Genomic DNA, 15,802 nt, shown 5'->3' with positions numbered 1-15,802 from the left:
CCTTGGTTGTTGGAGAAGCAGGTAAATATGGCAGCTAGAAATGCATTTTTCCAGCTGCAGAGAGCCCCTAACTTTCCACCTGTTTGGAGACATCTGATGAAGCCACACTGATCCATGCTGCAGTTACCGTAAGACATGGCCCTCATAAAAAGTCATGAAGAATGCTCAACTGAAACAAAACGCAGCCATCTATTTGTTGTGCAGGGCTAGTAGCTGGAAGCATATGAGATCATCCATTTTGTGATCTCATCACTGGGTGCCAATTTGTTTTCAGGTCCAGTTCAAAGCACCAGTACTTACCTTTTCAGCCTTTCATGCTTTGGGACTCTTATGCTTGAGGACCAACTTTCCTGGTATGAATTTACGTGGCACCTCCACTTGGCACATTAGAGCCTTTTATCTATTCCATCTGCACACACTAATGTCTGATTGGCATGATCTAAAGCCCTTGTGGTTGCTGGATGTGTTTCTCTCAGATGTGTACTGGGAGTTTTGCACTGGGAACTTAATTCCCAAGAGTTTGTAGGCCCAATTCAGACAGAAATTGCAGGTCATGGGGAGGAGGGGGCTAAGCATTCCCTCCCTTGTGTTGTTTTCCTGATCCAGAACTAGTACAGGGTAAATTTTCCCAACACGCTCAAAATCAGCTCCCCAAGGCTGTTTCAGGCTGGGAAAACTGGGGGAGAGAGGGGGGAGGGTTAGGGATGCCATTTCCCCACTGGGGGGATCCCCCACTCCCACCCTACACCCCCCTGCCTCTACTGGACTGGCTGAGGGGGGGAAGGAAAGATGGGGGAACACCACCCCGGGCACACTCCCGGGAACAGCATGACAATGTCACCTCCAGGAGCGATGTCATCACGCTGCCCCTGAAAGTGCTCCTGTGCTTCTCAGTGGTCCAATTTTGGCTCCAAACGGACCGAATTGTGCCTATTTGGGACCTAAATAAGCCCACTGAGAAGTACATGCGCTGGGAGGGTAGAGGGACCTGGCATCCCTACAGAGGGCTGCAACCTCCTAGTGGTCGCTGGAAATCTTCCAGAATTACAACCAGGGCTTTTTTTCTGGGAAAAGAAGTGGTGGAACTCAGGACTGCACAATGATGTTACTTTGGGTCAGCTGGAACAAGGGGGGAGTTTTTTTAAAGTTAAAATTGCCCTAGGTGAAAATGGTCCCATGGCCAGCGGCCCTGCCCCCTGATCTCCAGATGGAGGGGAGTTTAGATTGCCCTCCCGGCCGCTCCAGTGGCATTGAGGGCAACCTAAACTCCCCTCTGTCTGGAGATCAGGGGATGGGGCTGCCAGCCATGTGACCATTTTTAAGAGGTGCCGGAACTCCGTTCCACCGCGTTCCCGCTGAAAAAAAGCCCTGATTACAACTGATCTCCAGGCAATAGAGATCAGTTCCTGTGGAGAAAATGGCTACTTTGAAGGGTGAACTGTATGGCATTATACTCTGCTGAGGTTCCTCCCCAATCTCGTAAGAATTTCCCAACCAAGAGCTGGCAACCATGGGGGGGGGGATTAAACCTCCCCCCCCATGTGACATGCCCCAAATGCAAATTGGTTCTGTGTGTGCTTGAGAATTGAGTTTCCTGGGGGGACTTCAAAGCGGACTCTTGATCGAAATTCTTCATGGCAGCCACCAGGATTTCATCATGTCTGAAGTGGTCCTCAGATGTTGCTTGCCAGCTTTTTCAGTGGCTGTCCCTGTTCTGTGAAACAGCCTCCTTGAGGAGGTGGGGGAGAGGCGTCCGCTTTGTCTGCACTTTGGAAAGGCTGAGAAACAAAGCTGGCCAGGAGGGCATTCATCTAAGGGTACTGGAAAGAACGGTTTTGGATATCTACCAGGCAACTGACTTTGGGGAATTGTCACTGTTTCATTTTGGTGGTTGCCAGCAGATTTATTAAATATTTCAGGTGCTTTTGGGGGCTTTAATTTCCTGTTGATTGTTTTATTGTATTACTCCCTTGGGTCCCATTTGAAGCGGGGGCAGGGCAGCCTACAGATATTGTAAGTAAATAAATAAATGTTTACTTATTGGGTTGATACTCTCATTTTTGATTCACAAATTATAACATACGGTGCTTTTTTAGAAGTTCATTTGAAAAATGAAAACTATAAAATAAATGGAAATGGGGTGAGTCTAAGTTGAGGCAGGAGCAGGTGGATGTTGCTGTTTTCACTTGCTTCTCTCTCTTACCTGAGTGACTCAGGTGAGTCACTATCAGAGGACTCTTAGGTCTTCCGTGGTTCCCTATAAGATGCTCCCACTGCCAGTTTACAGAGAAGCCTACTCAACCACTACGGTCATCTTTGGAGGTCCTGCTTCAGTGCCTTCACCATCTGAGGTTAGATGAGTGGCAACACAAGCATGGGCCTTCTTGGTCATGTCACTGAAATTATGTAATTCCCTCCTCAGGGTAGGCTTGCCAAAAGAAAATGCAGGGAGGGGCAGGGACAGGTTTGCTGGTGCTGTGCTGATGGATGACATCACTTCTGGCACAAAGTGACATCATCACATTGGGGCAACGTGCTAGGATTTGCCCCAAACTCTATGGTTTAATCATCAAGTTTTAGGTGAATACAGAGCATCACCCCAATGCAATAATGTCACTTCTGGTTTTGTGCCTGAAGTGTCAGTGAGATGCCAGCGAGTCCCTCCCCCATTTCCCCCTGCCAGCCCGTAAAGTGGTAATGGGAAACAGGGAGCACCTGGTCTGGGAGGTCTGGTCTCCTACCCCAAGGAGATTGTCTGTCCCCCTCTATCAGTGTCTTCTTCCACTAGGGCCGTCGTCACACGGGCATCTCTTCCGTTAAATTTACAGCATATAGCGTCCTACCTGTTATCGTCACAGTAACGTTTCTTTGGGTCATCTAATGGCTCTTCGCGCCACCAGCTGTCCACACCGAAGCACTCTGTTCTGTTCTCTCTAACCGTGCAGAAGCAGCTCCTCCCCCTTTTAAAAAAATTATTCTGGTGTTTAATTCCGCTATAACGGAATAACAGTATATAAACATTCCGTTAGAGCAAAACATTACGACCCTTTTGTCTTTCCAACTTTGAAATTATATAAATAGCCCTTTGCCCGCAGAAAACTCCCTGTCTGGCGTGTTCCCCATCGCTGAAGACTCTGCCACGGCCATTGAGTCATTTTTACTTCAGCAGAAAGTTTGCATTGTGTTATGTCGTTATGGCGTTATAAGGACATAATAAAATAAAAAAAAGGGGAGTCGCAGGAAGAAATGGATTCTGGGATTGAAGGGAGGGCATAGGACGTTGTGAGGCGAAATACATCGATGTGAGGCATTCACACTGAGGCACAAAATAGCACGACTATCAAGCACAAAGCAGAAGAGAGAAAATCGCTACAGTGTTGGAATAAGGTGGGTGTTTGCCGGGAAATAGCGCCATTTTAGCGCTAAATAAAAGCCTGTGTGACGACGGCCTAGGTGAAGACTTCTCCGTTTTGTTTGGCATCCCTGTTTATTTGAATGTGTTTGTGTTTTGTTGAATTGTTTTTGTTGTTGTATATGTGTGTGTGCATGTGTGTGCATTTCAAATTCATTTCAATGTTTTGACTATTCACCTCCTGGGGGACCCTCAACTGGGTGGAAAGGCAGCATTAAAACGTTTTAAGTAATATAACTCTGATGCAGTTTTCTGTTGGGATATCAGGCCCTTTTCGATTTTATCTAGTGCTGGCTACACAGCAATGTGTGAGAATCTTTCCTTTTAAAGGAATTTTTAAAAGTGCTGAATTGTATAGGATAGAGTAACACAAACCTTCAGGCTCTGTCCTTCAAAATGTAAATACCCCCCTGATGCAGGCCTTTCCTGCTTTTTGCTCCTGCGTCTTCCCACATCCAACCCACCATGCCTGCCTCTCTTTGTTTTTTTAGAAAGAATTTCTTCTCTTGGATTACCCAGTATCAGTGCCATCTAACCTGAAATCAGTAAGTTATTAAAAATACCCTGTTCGTTAATGAAATAGGTTGGCATTAAAAAAAAGATTTCTGATGTTACTGAAGGAAGCATCATTTTAGGGGTGCCCGGTTGCCTTCTAGGCTCCCACTGCCACTTGATGGAGTGAAAAATCGGTGGGGGTGGGGAGCAGCATCATGTGATGCTCTAGGAATTTCTCAAATCTCTAAGGTTTTTCCATAGAGATGTGGGGATTCCTAGAGTGCCACACAATGCTGTAACATTGCTTCCAGGTAGGCAACCAGAAGTGACATCATGGCAACAATGCCTCCTGTTTGTACTATCTCCACCCACCTCCCAGTGCTCCCAGGGGTTGCTAGCCAAGGGCTGGCAACTCAGTATTGTTCAGATATAATGGGAATCATGGTTTGCTGCCATGTGAACAAGCTGGGGGAATCCTTGCACTCATGTGCCAGCCTCCACCCTTTTCACCTCTCATATATGCCCAGCTAATGAATGGTTTCATCTTCTGTAGTAAGCCCTAGTTTATTAGTATATCCAAACGACAAAGTGTGGTTTGCGTTCTCCCCCACCCCCCTACCCCAACCATCCAAGATTCCAAATGAGGGTTAAACTAGTGCTTGGAATCCTTGTTTGTATTGAAAAGTACAGAGCATTTTGACTTGGATGTCATTGCCATCTGAGGTTTGCTGAAGAAGTGAGGGCCATTTATTAAGTGAGCCACAAGGCAAAATGGAAAGGAAGGAGTTCATGCAGAGGAGAATGGGGGGAGATTCTCCAGGGTCCTAAGTCAGTAATTTTTTTTACAGCACCAGGCTGCCTTAAACTCAGTTAGGGGCCAGCCAATCAGTGCTCTGGTGGGGTAACTTGGCTCTAGATGTAGCACAAAACCATGATCTACTTTAATTATAGTTAGTTTCTGATACCACAATTTAGATTGCAAATGATTATTCAAATCCTGACAAAAGCTGGCTTCCCTGGCCTCACCCTCTTAGCCAGGAAGGAAAGTGCCAGGATACATGCTAGGATTAAACCAGGCTTAAGTCAGGATGTCTGCACACACTCATTGCATGAAACCAGTTAAGAGTTAACTCTGCTTAATAAACCATCTTTGCACCATAGTTTCAGATTCTGGTGTGGTGCACTCACTGACAATAGCAGAACAAAATTTGAGTCTAGTAGCTCCTTAGAGACCAGCAGTATATTCCAGGGTACAAGCTTTCATGAATTAAATCTCACTTCAGTAGATATCTAATATCTGACAGAGTGAGATTTGACCCATGAAAGCTTGTACCTTGAAAATGTTAGTCTCTAAGGGGTTTGTAGGGAGAGCCCTCAAGTCATAGCTGACTTATGGCGACCCCTGGTGGGGTTTTCATGGCAAGAGACTATCAGAGGTGGTTTTCCATTGCCTGCCTCTGCAACCCTGGTCTTCAGTGGAGGTCTCCCATCCAATTACTAACCAAGGCCAACCCTGCTTAGCTTCTGAGATCTCACAAGATCAGGCTCATCTGGCCTATCCTGTAAGGGGCTACTGGGCTCAAATTTTGTTCTGCTACTACAGACCTAACACAGCTACCCACCTGAATTGATCATAATGGAGTAAGCAACATTTCAGCAATCACACGGGCAGGGGCTCAGTAGAAGAGCATCTGCATTGCATACAGAAGGTCCCAGGTTCATTCCCCAACATCTCCAGGTAAAGGATCTTGGATAGTAGGGATATGAAGAATCTCCGCCTGAGACCCTGGAGAGCAGCTGCTAGTGACAGCAGACAGCACTGACATTGATAGGCCAATGATCTGACTCAGTATAAGGCAACTCCGTGTGTTGTTCAGCCATAATTAGATTAATTACATCATTGTTTTCATGTGATATCTGTCCAAAGTGGAACTGTAGAGCATAAACACTCAAGATACAAATATACCAGTCTTGACCCCCTTGGGAAAAAAATGATTATTTGCATTTTACTGCGATGACCAGGGCTTTTTTTCAGCTGGAACACAGTGGAACAGAGTTCCAGCACCTCTTGAAAATGGTCACATGGCCTGTGGCCCCGCCCCCTGATCTCCAGACAGAGGGGAGTTTAGATTGCCCTCCGCGCCAGTGGCATGGAGGGCGATCTAAACTCCCCTCTGTCTGGAGATCAGGGGGCGGGGCCATAGGCCATGTAACCATTTTTGCCGAAGGCGATTAAAACTTTAACCCCCCCCTCCTTGTTCCAGCTGACCCAAAGTGATGTCATTATGCGGTTCTGAGTTCCACCACTGAGTTCCACCATCTCTTTTCCCAGAAAAAAAGCCCTGTATGACCCTTATTTTTCCACCACCTAGTCTGAGAAAAAGTGGTTTATAAAGCATCCAAACTTCGTTTTTTCCTACTCATGTATTTTTCTCTCACTTCTCCCTCCCCCTGTTTCTCCAGGACAAATTTTGTTTCGAACTTTGGCAACTTCATTTCATCTACAGGGAGCTGAGCCGCTTGATACAGGTGGCTGGGTTTCAACTGAGACAAAACATCTCACGTTTAGAGGAGATCCTGAATTTAAAGGAGTTGTTTCAATTCTGTGAAATAGAAGTAAGTTGTGGATTGGTATTTAAAGGGGATTCCTGTAGCATTTAGTGTTTGTAATCTCCTCTGTCCTGAAGGCTCTGGGGCAGATAGCAATAATTTTTATATGTATGTGCGAGCCATCCAAATTAAATATAACATTTAGACCTGATTAAGATATATTAACCCTCCACCCACCAAACCTGAGCTACATTAGTTCAACCCACTGACAAATCTTTGCCCTAACCAATGTGTCATGCACTGTCCCTGGAGCTTGCTCAGGCTTGACCTTGGGTGAGTCTCCAAGGCGATAAGTTTTCAGAAAGCCCACAATAAGGGTCCATTTGGTCTCTTAACGTGGTTTTCTCCCTCTCTTCCTCCCCTTCCATGAGGCCTTGTTTCAAGGGGGCGTGCACAAAGGTACAGGAGTTATTACCACAGTGGGGAGCTTCTGGGCCACATGTATGCTGTGGCAGCAAGTACTGACCCAGTGCTTAGTTTTCTGCACATTTGCAAAGAGCCCAGTTTCCATTAAAGCTCTGGATCGAGTCGATGTGATCCTGGCCAAGGCCTTTAAAATGGCATCCATGGAGCACCGGCAACTATAGAAATGCTGAATTTCAGAGGGGGAGTCATGTTAGCTTGCTAATCTGGAAATAAAAAGGAATCTTGTGGCATCTTGTGCCATTGAAGGGATTGTGAAGAGAGGGAGGAATGGGCACAGAAGCATGCCAGGAGGTCTACATACTCTGTGCCCCAGCATCTTCCCTTACCCAGTGGGTGAAGGCCAACATGCACACCGCCCTCTTATTCTAGAAGACTTTCCAGCTACGTAAGGGAAGCACGTACCTTGTCTGGGGGGAAGCATGGGTGGATGGGCTGGGAGGGGAGGTTATCACTATTTCCCTGCATGGTAGGAAGCCTGTGGTGGTCAGGGTTGGTTACTAGTCTTTTAGACTGGGCCTGGGGAGTCTTGGGTTCTGACGAATTTAATCACGACCCCTTTGTTTTTATCTTATGCCCCACAGAGTGACTGCGTTGACTTTGAGAGGACAAACATCTCAGTGTTCCTGGACTCCATTCATTCAAACTTGAAGAAAATGGCAGCCAAGTTGGAACCTGCTACAGATCAAAACCCCACTGACTTTAGTAGTTGCACCTCAGTCCAGTGCCAAGCAGGTGAGATTGCCAGGCAGTCGATGAGAGGGTAGAATGCATACGCCTTTTTGCTGTGCAGTCACTTCCTTTGGTGAACGTGACAGCCCATGCCGAGCTGGTTCTGCCCAATGGTGAGGACCAATCGGCTGCACATCCAACATTTCAGAATTTTTAAGAAGAGGACAGAGGGGAAATTCTCCTCGCCAACATTTTCTGCTGTTATTTTTTTATCAAGCTTTGATGCAAAACGTCAAAATGCATCCAATGAAGCATAATATTTTTTTAACAATCCATTCCCCCCCCATAAAAAATTAAACCTCCCATTTCCAAAAGAAGATCAAATCTATTTACAATATCTGTGTTTCAGTTATCCTCTGTCAACAGCTGATATGGTTGAGCTACAGATTAGGAAGTTCCCATTTTGCATCTTGCGTGTGCCCCGGACACTTCTGTAGTGGATTGGATGCTACCGGCTTTTCCACTTGTTCTCTTCTGATTCCCCTCCACGCTGTAGCCACTGTCCCATGTGACTTTTTTCACATGGGTCCCTTGAGCCCATCATGGCTGTTTCTGAGTTCAAAGGGGACCTAAAAACTGGTAGGATATTGCATGCACACACATGGCCTGTTGGAGCTGCAGGGAGAGGGGGCTACAGTGTTGCCCACATGTTGGTTTACCACTCTGAAACAGCTCCAGGGAGCCACTGTTCACCTCGTTACAGAAATATAATGGGCCAAATGGTGGCTCCACAGGGTATTTCAGGTCAGGAGAATGACATAGGGGAAAGCCTTGACCTCCTGTCCTGAGCATGCCACTGTCCTGAATCAGGCGTGCATGCATCTGGGAATTAAGTTCACAGCAGGGAAAAATATCAGTCAGAAGTCCTCATCGCAGCCACAGTCACTTTGTAATGTGTGAATCAGCCTTCGTACTTCACGTTCATTACGAGCTGTTGAAGGTTCAGAGAACTGCCTGTATGTAAGCTGAGCAGTCTCATCATGGTCATACTGCAGATGGGCGACTGAAGCAGAGAGGATCAATGGCTGCATCCGTTTAGCGAGTTTGTGGCTGGGGTAAGATTTGAAATCGGGCTTTCTCAGCTCCCTCTAAAGCCACTGTTCCACGCCACCCCCACCCCATTTCATCAACGGTGGCTTATTTATTAAGCACCAGAGTGGTGTAGTGGCTACAGTGACGGATCTGGGCAACTCAGGTTCAGTTCTCTGCTCTTCCATGGAAACTCGCTGGGTGACCTTGGGCCAGTCACACACTCTCAGCCTAATCTACTTCACAGGGTTGTTGTGAGGATAAAATGGACCCCACTTTGGTTCCTCATTGAGAAAAAAGGCAGGATATAAACAAAGTAAAATAAATAAATAGACAATCATCTCAATATTGTCTACAGCTTGTTCTTACTACCTAAAGGCTCGGGGTCTCCTCTCCCCTGTTCCTTTTTTTATTACAGATTCTCTGAGCACTCCGTACCCTGGGTACTCTTCACAAATGCTGGAGATCACCCAGACATCCAGATCAGCCATCCTTCGAAGACATCACTGGCTTCTGCTTCTGATTCCCTTGTTGGTTTGCCTTTTCAGTGTTGTGAAATGTTCAGGCAGGATCCCAGTCCAGCCATTGCCGGTGAGTCTGATGCAAAAGGAGCCCGCCTCGAAAAAGAGAGGCAAGAAATGAAGCCAAGGGCAACATCAGATTTAAAAAGAGGGGCACCTTCCGGAAGAGGAAAGGGCTTTTTTACTTTAGGGAGAAAAGAGGATATAAGACTATCTAAAACTATGCATGGTGTGCAGAAAGTACATAGAAAATACGAGAACTCTGGGAGCCAAGCTACTACGTGATCGAGTGGAGTGCAAGTGGAGCACAAGTGAACAGGGAGGCCTACACGTGAGCCTGTTCATCACTTGTAGCTTGGCCCTGGGTCTCCCCAGGAAGCTGATGGGCAGTAGTATCAAGAGGCCTGACGAAAGGAAGTCACCCAATGCAGAATTAACACATGGGATTTGCTGCCACAAGATTCAGGGACAGCTGCTAGTTTACATGGCTTTAAAAGAGAAATAAACAAATATACAGAGAATTTGCCTGCAGATGGAATATTAGCCCCGATGGCTGCATGAAATCTGCAGGCAGTTGTCTTCACACCTTTCTTGTGGGCCTTCCACGGCCTTTGTGGGAAATGACATGCCCGTTTTTAGTTCAGTGGTGCAGGGCAGCAGATCTCTTTTTCCATTCTCCCAGAGATTTCCTTTGCTGTGGGAAAGTTATCCAAGGTACCCCCACCCCAAAGGCACAGCAGTTCTGTGATGAGTTGTGCGTCTCATTCCTGTGAGGCTGCTTGCAGAAGGGCATGCAGGCATGTTTCCTAAAGAGCAGTGGGAATGTCCAGTCAGAATTTCTTTGTGTGGCAAGTTGTAAAAAGAGTTCCTCTTTTTCCTCCTTGCTGTTTCCGACTCTGTTCAAGCACCCATCAGGAGGAAATGCAGGTCCAAAGGCATCGCTCTTTCAAAGACAAGGAACTGCCTTGGTATAAGTACTAATAAAATGCAAGTGGTGATGATGATGATAACAACAACATTTAATTTATATACTGCCCTTCAGGACAACTTAATGCCCATTCAGAGCAGTTTACAAAGTGTGTTATTACTATCCTCACTGACAATCCCCCTGTGAGGTGGGTGGGGCTGAGAGAGCTCTGAGAGAGCCATGACTGGCCCAAGGTGACTCGGCTGGCTTCAAGCGGAGGAGTGGGGAATCAAACCCGGTTCTCCAGATTAGAGTCCTAATGCTCTTAACCACTACACCAAACTGCAAATGCAGTTTGCAGCTGTTTCTAGCTGCTTAATTTTTAAAATTTGTCTGTAGATTACCCTGAGGAAGTGGGGTTTTTTTTTTAATCCATTGGGCTCTAATAAAACATGGCCCTTTCCCCCCCCCCATTTTTCTTTGACATCCCCTTTAAAAACCATCAAAGCTAGTGGCCATCACTACTACATCTTACAGCAATGAGTTCCAGAGGTGAATTATTGCATTGGGTATTTCCCTGTGTCTGCCCAAAGTCCATGAACATTCTGGGTGAGGGAGAACAGCAACTGATGGTATGTTTTTAAGGTCCTATTCCTGATCTTTTAGTGCTGTAGTTATTGTTGTAATGTGACAGGTTTTTAAGCTTTGATTGTAAGCTACCTTGAGAACCAACCATTGGCTGAGATGGTGAACTACAAGGAGGGGTTAAAATAAATAAGTAGCCAAGGAGACCTTGTAAAGATCCAAAGTCCTGTTTTTGCGACATAGTCAGTGCCCTGGCTTTGCTTTTTCTCAGCAACCAACTTTCCGCCTTGTCTGTCTTTTGCAGCTTCAACTGTGAGTGATTTGAAAAGATGAACTTGTCCCAAAGCGAAAAGGACAGCATCCTTCCAGTTGTGCCCCTTCAACAGCCGTGCGCTTCCTGCTTTCACTTCCCTCCTTGGAGGATCGAATTTGCAGACCTCAAATGTAGGGATGTCACCAAATTTCGTGACTACGCCATTTTGATTTTAAAAATCACAGCTTCTGACACGAATTTTACCCACTCAGGACAAATCTATAGTCATCTCTCTTTTTCTGCTGACCAGACTAATGATATTCAGTAGAATTCTTTCTGACGGAATTCATGCTCAATTTTTGTGTTAGGTGGTGTAAAAATGGTGTGAACGATAAAAACAGTGCGAGAATGCCACATAAGCTAAAACAAATTGGGAGCCACCAGCGTCAAATATGGAAGAAACCAAACAGTCTAACAGTGACAGCATACAAGAACAAAAAGAAATGAGGAAAGAGCGTGTGCTCCTGCTGAAAACCCAACTTGGAGAACAAGGAGAAACAGGACTCTGCGAAATGTATATACAAGGGAGACACGGATGCTTCAGTACCGCATTGGGTCAGAGGAGGGTGCTGCATCACAATTTTTATACTGAGAGCAACAGATTTTTTAAAATATTTTTTATTTTGTATAAATAAAAACAATGTTTAGGACCTGTGTGGCTGTATCCTTTAAATGGCATTATGGGGCAGTCATTGGGTTGGATCCAACCCAATTTTCTGTTAGTGGAAAGGAAAGAAAGATCCCCTGTGACCACCAAAAGAGGCTATTTTGAGGATCATTGGACCTGCATATACAAAAACCATGTGGGATGGTGGGGCTATAATGTAGAGGGAAGGGTGGATTTGGGCAAGAGTGCGAGGAAATGCTGGCTGGATCCAACCCGTTCTCTCTCAGCAGTCTATCTGACTGGGCTGTTGTCAAGACAAAAAGGGGAAGGAAGGGCCACGTCAGCAACTTTGAACTCCTTAGGCAGGATAAAAAGGAAACTGATAGGTACCACCTTAGAACTCTTACTTCCTTATTCTGATGCATTTGTAGATGAGGCTCTAGGACCAAACCAGACACGAGGGTCCATATGTGTTTGTTAATTCACATGTCTGCTTGCTCACAGATGGGGGACAGAAAACGGAGCGTACAGGTGAGGGAAGCTAAACTTTGCTCCATCTCCCTCTGACCCTTGCCATGCTCCATTGCTTTAAGATGCTTCAAGCAATAACGCATAAGAGGATAAGGATGGTGTAGGATTTAGCGCCCCTTAGTTGCATACTTTCGTTTCTGTTTTTTAAAAAACCCAAACAATTCCCACCCACTCTGCATGTGAATGGGTAGAGTTGAATCCTTCCATCTTGCCTCATTTGGTCCTTTGTTACCTTCGTTTTCTGCCTTTTCCAATCTGTGAAAGGACTGTGTATAACTCAAAAGCTTACTCATTTTTAAACTGGTCAAGCATCTCAGCTTCACTGCTAATAAGCTTTGGACCAACATAGGATTATCTTTCCTATTGTGAATGACTGTCAGACCTGAAGGAATTGAGTGCACCTGGATTTTTAATTTTTTTTTTAAAAAATGGATTTAGAATTTAGATCCAGATACAAAGGAAGATGCGGGTGATTTGTACGATAGTCTCTCGGGACAGATGGTGTGCCTTGGAAGCAGTCCCCATGCTGTTGTGTGTGAAACAGCAGAAGGACCAAATGTATTTTTCACATCTCCCATAAACCGAGCGAGTGCCCACTCTGACCCGCCACCCTCTGCAAGCTCCCCCTCATCAGCCTTCACCTCCTGTTTTCGGCCACTGATTAAACAGAGCCGTCTGCTCAGTCCCAGTTAGGGGTATTATCCTCATGTTCATTTCTTCTGTACATTGCATTCCTCTGCTCCTTTCTCTGGTCCCTAATCTTCTTCACCTCCTCCTCCTCCTCCCCATACTTGGACTTTGACGTCGTCAAGTGACGGGGGTGCTAAGCTGCCCGAGGCTCCCCTTTTGCCACTGCCCATCTTCATATCCCCCTTTGCCTTCCACCAAGACACACCACCCCTCCCCTCCCCAGCTGGAGTAAAGAGCAACAGGGGGGGGGAAAGAATGATCAGCAGGGAACAAAGGGGAGCAAAAGGACACAGGTAAGGTGCTATGCATGGAACGTATTGTACTGTCGGTTGCACCCTTTTGGGACTGGGAGAAGAGGTCATGAGGACATGCCCCCCTAGGGGGCACTGTCTCACTTATGGAATGCCTAGAGGAGAGAATGGGTAAGGGTACCAAATATATGGTGGTTGGGGGTGGGAAAGCCAGGGAATAGGATATAGAATTGTAATTATTATGGCGTGTGCATCTAATATGAAATTACCACTTTATTAAGTGACCTTGCTCCCATGTTTTACCATCAGTCTAACAAATCAGGTGATATTTTGCTTAATTTTTGCTTGTTAAAGGGTTGTGGTTGAAAGCACAGAAGCAGAGTGAGTTTTTCAAAAGCTGGCAAAGCAATAGGACCCTTTTCTTCCTGGTATACATGCCTCTGTGTGTATTCTGATTTAAATAGTTATATTGAATGAAAGGAGGGAACAGAGAGATCAAGCACTCTGTTGTGTCTCTTTGTATATTTTCCAGTTCATGGTGATAATATAAAGGTTCGGTGATAGAAATCAGATGAAGTGGAATCTTTTTACTGGGCCATTGGAAGTTGATGCAAGATCACGCAGGCTTTTGAATTCTCCAGGGTAGTTCATCAAATTGCTAGATGAAGAATCTTGTGAAACATGAAAGCTTGCATATCTTTGCATCTAAAAAGGACCAGAATACATCATTATATTAATTCTCTACCAATCCAAAGATTTTTCAGGTAAAGGAAGAAGAAACTGAAAATAGCATGGGGAGATTTCTCTTCCACAGAAATCATTTGCTCAAGGAAAATATAGGACCCTCATCCATACCTGTTTTGATCCAAATCTGAATGCATTTTTTTTAAAAAAAATCTAACCTGGTTTCAGCTGCCCTGGAAGTTCAAGAGGACTATTTCTTTCGCCCTTTTCAGGCATTATATTTCTATCACTCCTATCATGCATACCAGGAGAATGCATTATCTGTGAGTGGTACAGACAATCAACATTTTATCTGAAAAGGGCAATGTGTGTATTTTCAAACCATGGGAATGTGCTACCTGAAACCTGGATTTTGAACTGTATGCATTTGCATGTACTGAAACTGCAAGGTTGCCAACTCGAGAGTGGAGAATTCCTGGATATTTGGGAATTCTCAAGGGGAGATGGGGTTTGGATAGAGGTGGGACCTCAGCAGAGTATAATACCATTGAATCCTCCCTCTAAAGCAGCCAATTTCTCTTGGGGAATGTCAGCCTGCCATCTAGAGATCAGTTATAATTCCTAGAGATCTCCAGGCAGGGTTGGCAGGTCCAGGCTGGGAAATTTCTAGAGATTTGGGGGTGGGGCCTAGAGAGGGCGGGGTTTAGAGGGGAGGGGCCACAGCAGGGTATAATGTCATGGAGTCCACCGTCCAAAGCAGTCATTTTCTCCAGAGGAACTGATCTTTGTGGCCTGGAGATAAGTTGTAATTCTAGATCTCCAGCTACCACCTGGAATTTGACAAGAATCATAGAATCATAGAGTTGGAAGGGGCCATACCGACCATCTAGTTCAACCCCCTGCCCAGTGCAGGATCAGCCTAAAGCATCTCTGACAAGTATTCATCCAGCCTCTGGATGACAACCCTATGTGTAACCCTTTTCAGATGGTGATCATGTGTACCGAGTAGATTGCACATATCAGACATTCTTGGTATGTGAGGTTGGAGCACCAGAAACGTAAATACCTGTAAAGGGCTCTTTGGGGGGAAGGGTTCCTTTTCTGTATTTATTCTTGTGACCAAAACTATCCAAGGACTCATTATTTTCAAATTAATATGAATTAAATGAGTCGGCACAGAGAATCACATGTAAAGCAAAATGGAGGTGAGGGGCGAGGGGCATAGTTGCTTTCTGCACCGAGCAAACTGAAGATGCCCCAATCAAAGGCCTTCCCAATCTTGGTCCCTCCGAGCACAGCACTGTGTTTAGTCGCTGGCTTCATGCTGTGTCCTGCACACGTCCTTTCTTGTCCTTTCCTCCGTTTTTAATACACCAAATTTGATCCAATAACCTTTCTAAACAGTTATCTTCTTGTGTGTGCAAAGGAAAATTTAATATATGTGACTCTTTAACATATGTATCTATAACTAATAACAAAAAATCTGTGAGCTCTAGAGGGGATAACCCTTGCTTGATTTACAGGGCACCATGTTGTGAGGTGGATAAATACAGAATTACTAAAATACACTCATTTGGTAGTCCTTTAGCTGATTCACAGTTCCTGGGGAAAGTTTATCTCTGTTTCAGCCACAGTCTACAGTAGGAAAGGTGACCTGTGGCTGCACCAACTAAATATTGCTTCTTTGCTTTGATCTCCTGCCAGTCAGTCCTAAGCATGGGCCGTTTCCACACGGCTCCCCGCTGCTAATAACAACCCAGAATATTGCAGGGGGAAACGCAGAAGATTGCGTTTTCTCGCGCGAGATTTGCGCGACGTCATGTGACGTCGCGCAAATCTCGTGCAAGAAAACGCGATCTTCCGCGTTTTTTTCGCGAGATTCCGGGTTGTTACGAGCAGCAGGGAGCCATGTGGAAACGGCCATGGTTTAACTCCCACTTGAATGGAAGGGTGTCATGGCCCCTGCCCTCAGCCCGCTATTCAAGCCAGAGGAACTCATACATGAGACACAC

General features: G+C 45.6%; 1 protein-coding gene across 2 annotated transcripts in view; it reads left to right on the top strand.

Annotated features, from left to right (window-relative positions):
* The window catches only part of LOC129340248 (uncharacterized), a 28,193-nt gene extending 16,553 nt beyond the window's left edge, over positions 1–11,640 (top strand). For both annotated transcript variants that reach the window (XM_054994921.1, XM_054994922.1), the window contains exons 4-8: positions 3,904–3,957; positions 6,371–6,523; positions 7,525–7,675; positions 9,120–9,292; positions 11,019–11,640. In XM_054994921.1, the coding sequence (XP_054850896.1) occupies positions 3,904–3,957; positions 6,371–6,523; positions 7,525–7,675; positions 9,120–9,292; positions 11,019–11,030 (543 nt within the window). In that variant the 3' untranslated portion in view covers positions 11,031–11,640. The remainder of the gene's footprint in view (positions 1–3,903; positions 3,958–6,370; positions 6,524–7,524; positions 7,676–9,119; positions 9,293–11,018) is intronic.
* Positions 11,641–15,802: the final 4,162 nt, after the last annotated feature.

Source organism: Eublepharis macularius, chromosome 12, assembly GCF_028583425.1.
Source record: "Eublepharis macularius isolate TG4126 chromosome 12, MPM_Emac_v1.0, whole genome shotgun sequence".
Lineage (NCBI taxonomy): Eukaryota > Metazoa > Chordata > Lepidosauria > Squamata > Eublepharidae > Eublepharis > Eublepharis macularius.
The sequence above is the reverse complement of the archived record's forward strand: the minus strand, read 5'-3'. Positions and strand labels throughout refer to the sequence as shown.